The sequence below is a fragment of the Pinus tabuliformis genome, chromosome Q (assembly GCF_031772625.1).
Source record: "Pinus tabuliformis cultivar Carrire ecotype Pingquan chromosome Q, CPIR1, whole genome shotgun sequence".
In the NCBI taxonomy this organism is placed as follows: domain Eukaryota; kingdom Viridiplantae; phylum Streptophyta; class Pinopsida; order Pinales; family Pinaceae; genus Pinus; species Pinus tabuliformis.
Window position 1 is genome coordinate 243042878 of NC_142296.1, and position 12905 is coordinate 243055782.

Below are 12905 nucleotides of genomic sequence, written 5' to 3' on the forward strand. Positions count from 1 at the left end.
TTTGGGAATATGACTTGTGGGGAATATGGCTCGTGATGAATATAGAGATTTTCTAAGGTTACATATTTTTTTAGGTAAAATTGTTGTTGAAGGTATTGTTATTCTCAATCATTTTCCACAAGTCAAAAATCAACCAACGGTTGGATCTATTTTCGAAAAAGATCCAGACAAAACAATCTCATGGGGATATTTTGACAAGGCTTCTGAGGGGAAGGAGCCCGAGCTAGTGGGGGATTTTTTCTTTACTTGTCTGAACAACATGCTTATCATGTCAAAATTGGTATGGGATCTGGTACAAACAATTGGGTTGAAACACTTGCTTGTCGATCTCTGATTGCCTTTGCCATTGAGAAGGGATGTGATAGGGTCCAAGCATATGGTGACTCTATGTTAATGGTTACTTGGGTCAATGTTGTTCAACTTTGCAGGAACATTCATTTGGTTAACATAGTGGAGGATATTTGTAATCTGAATCTTTCTTTTACACACTTCTCTTGTAGCCACATCTATAGGGGCAGGAAGCCGATAGGATTTCTAATGACGACATTCTCTTGGATAGGGGGCTTTGGTAGGTAACTGAAATTCGAGGTCAGGATCAGTCTGAGTTCTACCATAGACCTTTCATGGATGAGTTTTAGGCAGTGTGAGGTGCGACTTTTGCCCATGTTGGTACCATCTTTTTGAGACACCGACCATGTTGTATCAGGCTACATGGTTCTAGCTTTTTTAGTACAATGATTAACATTGCTAGTTTTGTCACTCTCCATTCACAGAGGGTAGTTTTTGCTTTCAGTGTCTCCATGAACATGTTTTGGCCTTATGTTTGGAACAACCGATATATGTTGTGTATTTTGGAACTTATGAACTGTCTTTTTAGACTTATGTTTTTGTATATACATGTTGGGATACAACCTTTGCTTTGACAAGGTGGGGGATATATCCACATTGAATACACTATCTTTCTAGTGCATATGCTAAATGTAATTTTGTTTACGGTTTTTTCCTTGGAAAAATAATTACCATATCTATATATGTTGATATGATTGTTGTACACATTTTAAAGATATGTATTTTTTCAGTTTTGTGTCATCTAATTTGAGATGAGTATTATATTGACTATACATTGGATGTCATATTTTTTTTCTTTCTATATAGGCATTATTGGAATCTTTTATCACCAATAACTATATTATCACATTCTTCAAATTATACAAATTACACCACTAATAAAATAAACTTTATCCATATAACAATTAAATAATATATATTACTATAAAATTACGCTCCATATTAAATATATTTTTTAAATCAAATTATAAAATTTACACCACTAATAAAATAAACTTTATCAATATAACAATTAAATTACATATATTACTATAAAATTACGCTTGATATTAAATATATTTTTTAAATTGAACTTTTTTTATCAGCATCAATTACATATCACATCCTTAGAGTTATAAGATTGAAAACATTATTAAAATGAACTTTGTCTATCTAGATTTATAAAACTTATCAAGGTTAAAATAAATTTTATTAGTATTATAATATGATGGCTAAGTAAAAAATTAAAAATATTTATAAACTACAAATTAATTGATTTATATAGAATTTAACTTTAATTAAATTTAAATTTTATAATAATAAAAAATTGAAAAAAAATTAATTATAAAAATTACAATGTTTTAATAAAGGTTTAAATTCAATTAAATCTTGCAAAAACTTAATGATAATATTCTCACATTTTATTATTAAACAAATCATCTTTCAATTCAACATTAAAATTAAACTTAATCTAAACACAATTTACTTATTAAAATACAAATAAAATTATAATTAACTTTTTCTTCGTTTTTTTTCAGAGGGGAAATCCCTTTGAAAAAGCGGAATATATTACATCATGGTACAATTTATTTACAACGGCATATTTTTCTTCGTTTTTTTTCAGAGGGGAAATCCCCTTTGAAAAAGCGGAATATATTACATCATGATACAATTTATTTACAACGGCATATTTCAAGTATATGTTGCATCAACAGCAACCTAGCAAATACAATAGCTACACCGCAGCGCGAACATATATCGTGGTTCGAACCCGGGTAAGGAGGCTAATACCTAATAAAACATAATTAACTCTGAATAGCATGTATCCCAATGTTATTTCATTTCGCTATACTAACCAAGTTCTCCTCATCACCATGAGCGTGGTGTTACATTCCAAAAGGATAATCAAAATTACAAAAAGTTACACCGAAATATACAGTTTTTTAAAGCAGACCATAAGCCACTATAAATTACCTCTGCTCATTTGATTTTCATTCGGTTAATTTAATATTTTTATTTTTATTTGTATCTTATTGTTATGCAATACAACCAGAAGTTTCGTTAAATTTAATGATGTGTTAGATATTTCTCGAACTTGAAGTTGAGATATGAAGTTTAGTGAAATAAAAAAATATGATTAATGTGACTTTTATATGATTTTTTAAATTATATTAAGGGTGCAAAAATTTTATATGTTATTTTTTTATTATATTAAGAGGGGTAAAAAAATTTAAGGAGTAGTAGATGTTCGTTTAAGATTTTAGAGTGAGAATAATGTTATTAAATTATTTAATTTAGATTTTTCACTTTTATATTTTACTATTTAATCTAACCTGTATAGTGGAATATTTAAATTTATGTGAAATTTGTCATAAGGAATGATTAGAATATTAAATACTCCATACAATTAATTCTAAATTATGATATTTTAAAATGTTATACTATAAAAGTCTCCTATATCTTTAAATAAAGATAAAGGGGCTTTGAATGAATAGTCCTTGCAAATAGGGTAGTAAGCTAAGTAGGTTTCATTATAGAAGAAAACTCTATTGTTGAATATGTTTGAGATAAAGCTATGATGTGATAATGGTCTCCTCAAAGAGTCCTAATTGTTGGAATAAGTTTTGGAAGTGATTAACATAATGCAGTTGACTTGAGTTAAAAGCTCCATGTAGTTAATCCCCTTAAAAGTCTTTCATGTCATGTGCACTACTTTGTAGTTTCTTTCCCTGTTGTTGTATTTTTCTAAAAATATCTTATAGTCAAGTTATTCGAGTTACTTAAAATGTACTTCTTATTGCACCTTTGAGGTCTAGTTTCTCTTTTATAATTCTCTACTTTAAAACTTGGTTTGTCATCTTTGCCCCCTTATGTGGTGTAAGGTAGAGGATAAGGAAATCAACTTGTGCATTGATGTGATTGTTTCAAGTCAAAGGTTATTGTTAATTAATTATATGTGTGTTAACAACCAACAATCCCCCTTGAGAGAGATTGATATGGTTTTGGAAGCTATAAGTTAATATTTTTGCAAGACAGACTTCAAACACATTAATCAAAACCCTTGCATGCAACCTTACCTTTCAATATGTGAAGAAACAAACAAATTAAAAAGAACAGGTGAAAAACAAATGATAGACAAAACACAAAGAAATGAAGACACCAAGTCCAAGCAATATCAATATAATTACTCAATATTATCTCTTTATAAGGATATCTTTACAAGTTGCTCAATGCTTATAATATGACCATTTCTTCCAAGGGAAGTGAAGTCAAATGAACAATGGAGTGTTAGTTAAATAAATGTGGGTCATGCAAATATAGAAGATGGAACACATTAATGACATACACCATATATAAATCCAATGGTTAAGTACTTCCCAACATGTTGCATAGAATGTCCATTATGGGATGTGCATGTACCTATAGATGTTATAGAATAGCAAAATGGACCACAACTTAGAAAATGAGTGGGGTTAGTCATTGAATGCAAAATCTCTAACAAATGGGAGGGTAAATAAAGATGACGTAAAACATTTTTGGTTGGTTGGGTTGTGTTTTACTAGTAGATTAATGAAAGTTTACCATAATTAGCTTAAATTTGATTCTTAGTTCACTTTGTGTTCATCCTTTTCAAGTTCTATTTGAAAATTTTGGAAGCAACACGACTCACTCCACCTCACAAAAGGGGTACATTTACCCAATTTTCTTAAGACAAATATCAATGACAACAAGGCTTTGAACAATCATCTTTTCATTAGAAAGGGATGACAGATTTTGCCACACAATGAGCATGATGATTTCTAGCACCCTAACTGAGCATAGAAAGAGAACATGCACTTGGTCACATGGTTGCCATATTGAATTCTAGCGCCTACCCAATAATGATAAGTTCTTGTATATTCTGGTTGTCATCTCTAAAGGTGAGTGATTGTGCTAAGATGCAAAAGTAGGTTGGGGCCTCTTGTTTTTAAACACATATCCAAAAGGCTTTCATTAGCTCATAAAGGATTTGATGGCATAGCAACCATGACGAGTGTCAATTTCTATGGTGATCATAGAAAGAGAATGTAGACTTGGCCACATGGTTGCCATGATAAACTCTAGTGCATATCTAATGATGATAATCTCTCTTATATTCCATTTGTTGACTCAAAAAATGATATACTACGAGAACTTAGATACAAATGCAGTCTAAGGCCCCTTGTTTCCAAACAAACATCCCCATGACATTTGATATCCATGAAATTAAATGATGGCATTGCCACCATGATTATTTCAATGTCCAAGGAAACATAGAAATAGAAGGTAGAGTAGGACTCACATGGGCACCAATATGTGCTCCAACACTTGCCTATAATGATAAGTTCATGTGTTTTTCACTTGCTATCTTGAAAGGTGAGTGACTCCAACAAGATGTAAAAACAAGTTGAGATGCCTTGCTATTGGAAAGACGTTTGAAAGATGTTTACTAGTACATGAAAGGAAATGATGGTGACTTATGACAACATCACATATCTAGGCTCATAGTTCATTTCTATTTTCTTGTAGAAAATAAATTCAATAAACAACATGTGAAGTTTCAAACATGTGTGTGTGTGCGCACGCGCATGCATGTGCTTATTCTGCAAAAAAATATATATTTATATTTCCATAAAAGAGAAATATACATAAATCTCCCCTTATCAGGATTGTCAACTTATCCATCTGTATTAACTATAAAAACAACACTAAATATTGTTTAGAAATTTTTTTTCACGAATATAATATATACCTATTTCACACATATATTTTTATAAAATAAACTAATCATGTAGCAAATAAGTCATATTTTCCCTGCTTTTTCCTTACAAGTCCAACAAATTTTTTTAAAGTTTGGAATTGGAAATTTAAATTAATGGAATTGCGGTATAGAGTTATTTCAATCAAAATGAGGACACAAGAATCCATCTACACTTTTAAAATTTGTAAAATTGTAAATTCTAATGGTTAAATCGTGGTTTGTCATCATCAAAATTTGATAAGTTACTGACTAAAAAGATTGATTATTATACGATGAGATGTGATGTTACATGTGATTACTAGGACTTGAAAAGCTTGCATCATTGAATAATGTGTTATTAGCCAAATTATGTTATTGGGTGGTGCTATAACATGCTAGGATGAAAAGGCTAAGCATACAATGGATGATGACAAGTTATGTATATCAAAACATTGCCACATGTCATAATGTTGGATTGGTTGTACAACTATGATCTACTAATTGGAATGCCAACGATATTGAATATGGAAAACACCGATCATTTTTAGCGGTATCCTATGTGATAATTGCATCAAACAATATTCATACTCACCCCTATGATATGTGAGTTGCAAAAGAGGCACATGTGATATGTTAGTTGTAAAATTAGTCATAACCTAAGTGATAAATTTTTGCTAGACATAATTTGTGAATTATTCTATAAACAATATTTCCTAAAATATATTATAAATGGAATCACTAAAATAGTGTATTGTTTTGAATAAAGTTTTTAAATCTTTTTTAAATAATATTTTAATATTATATTATAGGTTGGATTGTGGTATAGTTATTAAAATAGGATTAATATCTCAATAATAATGATATAATTACAAATTTTGGATATAAATATTAAATTATGGATATGAGTGAATTAAATTTGGCAATTTTTAAAATAAAATGGAGTTTACAGAGATATAAAAATATAACGTATTGAGGTGTTGATATGAGTGAGAAGAATTAGTAAATATCTTAGGCAAAAACATTAGTAAGTGATCATGATAATATATTGTATTAATATAATATATAATTTAGTTTGATGAGTAAATTCAAATGGATGAAAACTGTGAATATTAAGCAATAAGTTCAAGATTTAATTTTTAGGTTATCTTTGTGTATATAGACTTCATTTCATGTCTTTACTAAATTGATATCAATATATATAGCTCATTTTCTATTAAATATATCTTTCAAAATAAAAGAAACTAACTAGAAATATCTCAAAAAGATTAAAAATAAAAAATAAAAATATATCCAATTCATAATACCAATAAATTTTATCAATTTTTTAAAATAAACATATTAAAAAAATAATACTATTTTTTAAATAAAAATTATATTTTTTTAGACAAAGATCGGGTGCTATATATTAATCTGAAAAAAGAAGGTAGATTGCCATACATAAGATGCTTCAAGAGCGTTTTGAATCCAAGGAATCACAAAAAAAATTATTTCCTTGATTCTGACTTTAGTTTGACTGCCCCTAGTGCTACTTATACTACTATAGATTTTTACAAACTGCCGACCCCAAAATTTACATCTGCAACACATGACTAATCAATCTCAATATGGCTCATCTTCCTTGCAGTTGATCCTTCTGGATCCTGGTCAGTTGCAATCGGCTTTGCGCTGGAAGAGGATGTCGCATCATTCTTTTCCATCATATATTTGAGGATTGTGATCCTTTCTTCTGCATGACTACATCTATTGTTCAGATCACTGAACTGTTCATGAAGGGAGTGTACCCTGTGTAAAAAGAGATTCATCTCCGCTCTATATTTTTCATGGAGGATTTTACATTGGTCTTCAAGCCTGGTTTCCAAGCTGCGCACTTGATCCTCCAACGCTCTCTGTTGAGCTCGAACTTCTTCGAATTCGGCTTGCAGATCCCTGCAGTGAAAACATTGTTCAGGACGCTCCATTGTGCCCTTTGAGTGATTGCTGGCACTAAGCCTTTGCTTATCTCCGTGCCTCTGAAGATTTATCTTGCTGCTAGTGAGAACAACACTGCTCTCAAGGATGCTAAAAACACTTGGGGGTATATACTCGGACTGACAGAGACTATCAGAGATATCTTGGTGAGACTCAGCTGGGATTCCGCTCTGTAGCCTACGAAAATAAGTTCCAACTGTGGGGTGTTGAGACTGCATACCGGGGATATATAAGGGATTTCCCTGAATGCAGTGATGGGAGGGGGAATTGCGCATCCCAATGTTCCTCTGCACCTTCCGACACATATCTTGATCAAGATTTAGTATTTGATGGCGAGGACGATTTCCTTCTTTGTGAATCCTGGTTCCCATGCTCTGAGCTGATTGCCTGATCGGGCTTTTGATGCAATTCCTTTCGATCTTATCTGTTCTGTCCTCTGCTCTGTTGATTTGCATGCAGTTGCGGATTCTATTGGTTACGGTGCCCCATGTGCTGTCTATGTGCGCGATCCTCATGGCAGTGGTTGGGTGGATGAGATACCATTGCAGCTGAGTTGGCCTTTGGGGCGATCACAAGCCTTGCTGGCATGTTTGTCAGCATCTTTATTGAGACCCCGAAGGATATGGTAGTAACGGGCCTCCTCCAACATGTCGTGTAATATCTGATTCCTGCTGTTGATTTGTTGCAGTAGAGTATTTGGCGAGCTCTGCCTTTGCACCATGAGCCGAATTATGATTGCGGAGTCGCCAAAGACAATCACCTTCTTGATTCCCAGCTTGATCAATTGGGTGAGTCCTTGGAACAAGGCCAATCCCTCAGCCCTGTTGTTGGAAAGTTCACCCAGCCCCCATTCGAAATGCAAGATAGACTCTCCATTAGCATTGCAGATGAGGCCCCCTGCGCCTGCTAGGCCAGGATTTGATTTTGAGGCGCCATCGAAAAATAGGTAGAAACTGTTGCAATTGCTCAGCCAGAGAGCAAATTCTTCTTCCTTGAGCCTCAGTTTCCAAACGTTAGTTGGCTCCTTCGATTGCAGATTTTCTTTTCTTGGTTCCTGGGTGCTGATAATGCTACCATGTCCATAATTGATCAAGTTTCTTTCTTCTACACTGTAGTTGATGACCTCGATTTTGCCTTGGGTGCGGGCTGTAACAGCTTCCACCGCTAAGCTCTTGGCTTTGTGACACATGATTCTAATGTTGTATCCTTTGTCTTGAAAAACCTTCTTATTTCTGGCTAACCAGATACTCCAAAGAAGAGTGAAAGGTATTGTGTTCCATATCCGCTGTGTTAATTTGCCCTTCCTGCTTTTCCATGGGCAAAGTTTCTTCCAATTGTAGACTGTTTCTACTATGGATTCCTTTGGATCCCATGTGACTTCCCCAACTGAGGCCATATCTTTCCAACATTTTACTGCTACTTGGCAATCTATGAACAAGTGTTGCATTGTTTCTTCTGCTTGGCAACAATTTGGACATCTGGAAGGGCCCAGAATGCCCCTTTTTTTTAAGTTTTCAGTTGTAAGGATCTTACCTTTCAAGAGGAGCCAGAAGAAGAATTTTACTTTAGGGGGGGCTTCCGCCCTCCAGACCAATCTCCAATGACTCCAGATGGCCTGTGGAAAGGCACTTTCACACAGTTGGTGATACCCTGCTTTAGCTGTGTAAAGGGTTCCCGTAGGATCCCAGCGATAGCTGTCTTTTTTCCCTCTTTGAATCGGAGCTTTACTGTGCAGATGGTTCTTTAGTGCGAGGACACTTGTTTCTAGATCCCTGGGGTAATCCGGTAGAGTCCAGCCTGTCCAAGCTTGAGAGGGATTTCCCCATTGCGTAATTTGAGCTAGACACCAGATTCCTCTGCTGTTCAGCCAATTTATGGCTGGAGTTGCATCTATGTTGGATCCAATAGGGCGCTGACCTAGAATTCTGTCATTGGAGATGCTTATGCTGTTCCCCCCTCCTGGGACTTTTGAGGTGTGTTGGACCATAAAGGGAATGATTTTCTTGCATAATTTCCAGATGTTGGAACTATCTCTGTTGGGGATATTGGTATCCATAGCTGGAGCCTATTGCTGTTCAGATACTTGGCTTCTAGAACTGATTTCCACCAAGCTGAGTCCCCTGAAATTAGCCTCCACACAATTTTAGCCCCGAGAGCTAAGTTCAGTAGTTTTGGAGACCTTATTCCGAGTCCTCCTTTCTCCTGGGGTTGGATAACGTTCTTCCAGTTAACCAAGTTAAACTTTTTCTTCTCTGTTTTTCCTCCTTGCCAGAGAAAGTGTCTAAGGGCTTTTTCCATTTTATGATGGAAGGTTATTGGAGCTTGGATCAAAGAAAAGCGGTAAATGGGTAAAGAGATCAGACCTGATTTTAGAAGAACGAGGCGTCCTGCTGGGTTCAGCCACATAGATCCCCATTGCTGAATTTTCCTTTTGATTTTATCCAGGATTTCATTCCAAGAGTCGGTCTTCAGAGGTCCCATACTCACCGGCATCCCTAGATAGGTGAAGTGGCTCCAATCTAACTTGTATGAGACCCCTAACGTGTTTGCAATGCTGTGTATGGTGTGATTTGTTGCATTCCATCCGTAGATGCAGCTTTTTACTTGGTTAACTTTTCCTCCAGAATAATCCATGAATTGATCTAGAATCTTTTTGAAGCGCCTTGCAATGGTGTTCGAAGCTCCTCCCATCAAGAGGGTGTCATCTGCAAATTGGGAGTGGTTGATATTCTTTGTGCCCTGCTCGAATTGGATGCCTGTAATTAGGCCTATTCTTCGGTTGTAATCCAAGGCTTTGCTAAGGGATTCAGCCATGAGAATAAATAAATAGGGGGACAGGGGGCAGCCTTGTCTGAGGCCTCGGGAGGATTGAAAGGCTGCACAAGGTCTTCCATTCACCAAGGGGGAGATCCAGGGTTTCGAGATACATGCTTTGATCATGTTAATGAAGGAGGTATTGAATCCCATTTTGTGTAAAACTGCAAACAGAAAGGAGTGTCTGACCCTGTCAAAGGCATTGGCAAGGTCTAGCTTTAGGACAAAGCCTTTTTCCTTTCGACTAATACTAGAATGAATGGCCTCTTGAACGAGAAGAATGGAGTCAGAGATGTGTCTGTTGGCCAGGAAACCTCCCTGATTTTCTGAGATTAAAGAGGAGAGATGAGGCTTGAGTCTTGTAGACAAAATTTTTGTAATTATTTTGTAAGCAGAATTGCATAAGGATATGGGCCGAAATCTAGAGAAGGTAGAGGGCCTGTTCTCTTTTGGGATTAGAGCTAAATAAGTTGAGTTGGTGTAACCCCCCAATTTGCCTTTCCTAAGGGCCCAGCGTATCATCTTTAGGAGGTCCTTTTTGATCAGTTGTCAGTATTCTCTGAAAAAACTGATTGGAAACTCGTCAGGACCTGGAGCTTTGTCCGGATGGAGACTCCAGATAGCTTTTTGGACCTCTTCCTCTTCGACTTCTTGGGTGAGCTTGCTGTTCATTCCTTGAGTGACTTCTCTAGTCATGTATTGAAGTAAACTTGAGTAGTCTTCTTCACTTTTGTCCTCTGTTAGTAGATTTTTGAAATGAGTGGTTGCTGCTACTTTTATGGTGTCCTGGGTCTCATAGCTGTTCCCTTCACTGTCTTTAATTGTGCTCACTGTATTCCTTGCCTTTCTGACTGTAGCTTGCTTATGAAAGTAAGAAGTATTTTTATCTCCTTCACGCAGCCATATCTGTCTTGACTTTAACCTCCATTTGATCTCCTCATCTCTAACTGTTTGCCGCAGCTGGGTATACAATTTTATCTCATCTTCTTTTGCTTGCTGGGAGAGTCCTACCTCTTCAATATTTTGCTGTATTACCTCGAGGTCTTTTTTGATGACCTTTTTTATCAGCTCGGGTTCCTGATAGTTAGCCTTTGCCCATGATTTAAGGGCCTGCCTCGTTTGCTTCAGCTTTGTTTCCCAAATGTATGTTGGGGAGCCTTCCACATGCTGGAACCAGGCTTGCCTCACCACTTCTCGAACTGCAGAGATTTGGTTCCAAAGGGAGGAATATTTAAAGGGGAGGGGTCCGAGCTGGCTATGACTTTGCAAGGTAAGCGTGATTGGATAATGGTCCGAGGCGGAGATATTGAGGATGTCTGACTGACCGTTGGAGAAGGAGGATAGGAATGCGATGTTAATAAGGAAACGGTCAAGCCTTTCCATAATATTGCCAGCTCCTAAATGCCTGTTGCTCCAGGTATACCTTCGGTTCTTGGGTTTTATATCTACCAGATCTTTCTCCTGCATGATATGCTCAAGCCGGTTTCTATAAGGGTCTGAGCTGAAGTTTCCTCCTCTTTTCTCATTGGAATGCATGACCAAGTTTAGATCCCCTGCTAATATGAGGTTGTTATCATGGTCTTCTTCTAAGCTTGCCTCCAAGGTATTCCAGCTTACTTCTTTTTCTCTGTAGTGATTCGGTGAATAGACATTGTATATTTTAACCTCTTTTCCATTTCCCCTGCTTTCCAGTTTTACACTTATCCAGTTCTGTTGAATTTTGGTGGAGTTGCAGCTCCACTTACTGTTGTCCCACATTGTTAGGATGCCTCCCGAGGCTCCTCTTGCTTCGCTGGCGCAGCCACAGTATTGCTTTTGCTGGTTGATGAGTCTGCTGATTTCTGTTTGATCAAGCTTTGTCTCTTGGATAAGGATAATCTCAGGCTTTTCACTTTGGATTAGCTCCTTAAGGGCCGCTTTTTTTGAGGGGTGCCCTAGTCCCCTGCTGTTCCAGGACAGCATTTTCATCATGATTTACCGGTGTTGTGGAGAGGTGCTCGCCTCTCTTTGCCCTTGTTGTTATTTTCCTTGTCCGAGATTCCAAGGATGTAGGATTCTATAGGCGTCTGAGATCCCATTGCTATATCTTTCTGTGCACTTTCTTCTCTTTGCTGTTTAGCCGACTTCCTACCTGGCCCATGCTTTTTTGGAATGTCGCTGGACGCTCCATGGTCCTTTGATGAGCTTCTAGTGATCCTTGTTGATATGGTATCGGGGGAGGGCTGGGAGGAATGAGGGGGTGAGGAATGGAGATGCTGATCAGATGAAGGAGGATCCTGCTCGGGCTCATCTTCAGAGAGGGTTGCGAAAGGGTTGGAAGAAGGAGGGATGGAAGGATCTGAGGGTCGAGGAGGGGAGGAGGGGAAATGAGGAGGGGGCTGCTGAGAGGACGAGGGGGGTTGCTGGTGGGATGAATGAGGATGAGAGGGATGTTGATGGGAAGGTCCCGGGGTTTCAGATTCTGCTTGCTTCAGGGATGAGGTCGTTTTTTTTCTTTTGACCGTTTCCCATTGCCCCTCTTGCTCTGTTGATTCTACATTTATAAGTTTGGGGCATCTATTAGCAAAATGGCCATATTCGTGACATACCTTGCATTTGAAGGGTATCTGTTCGTAGTCCAGCTGTTGGATATGGCACCAGTCGTCCACTTTCAGCTTGATTGCTTCCGGTAGTCCGCGCCCCAGATCGACTTCAACACATATTCACGCACAGGCTTGCATGTTGTCCTTGGGTTCACTGCGGTCTATATATTTTCCGACCGCGTTTCCTATTGCCTTGACCGAGTCGTCGCCCCAGCAGTGGAGAGGAAGATGGGGAAGCCTAACCCAGACAGGGACAGCACTCGGAATGTCTAGTTCTGGATCGAAGTCCGGGGTCCATTTGTTGAGATAGAGGCCCCTGGAGTCCATGAAGTAAGGCCCGTTTCTGAAGATTAGGTCCTTGTCCTCCTTGGTTTCAAAATGAAAGGTGAAAAAACCTCTGCCACAGAACCTGATAGATATTTTCCCTTGAGTCTTGTCTGCCCAGTTTCGCTCAA

The 12905-nt window shown here is 37.2% G+C and overlaps 1 protein-coding gene across 1 annotated transcript; it reads right to left on the reverse strand.

Annotated features, from left to right (window-relative positions):
• Nucleotides 1-10417: 10417 nt before the first annotated feature.
• On the reverse strand, nucleotides 10418-11626 carry LOC149219093 (uncharacterized). Its single transcript, XM_089386702.1, has one exon. The coding sequence runs from the start codon at nucleotides 11624-11626 to the stop codon at nucleotides 10418-10420; it is 1209 nt and encodes a 402-aa protein (XP_089242828.1).
• Between the last annotated feature and the right edge of the window lie 1279 nt (nucleotides 11627-12905).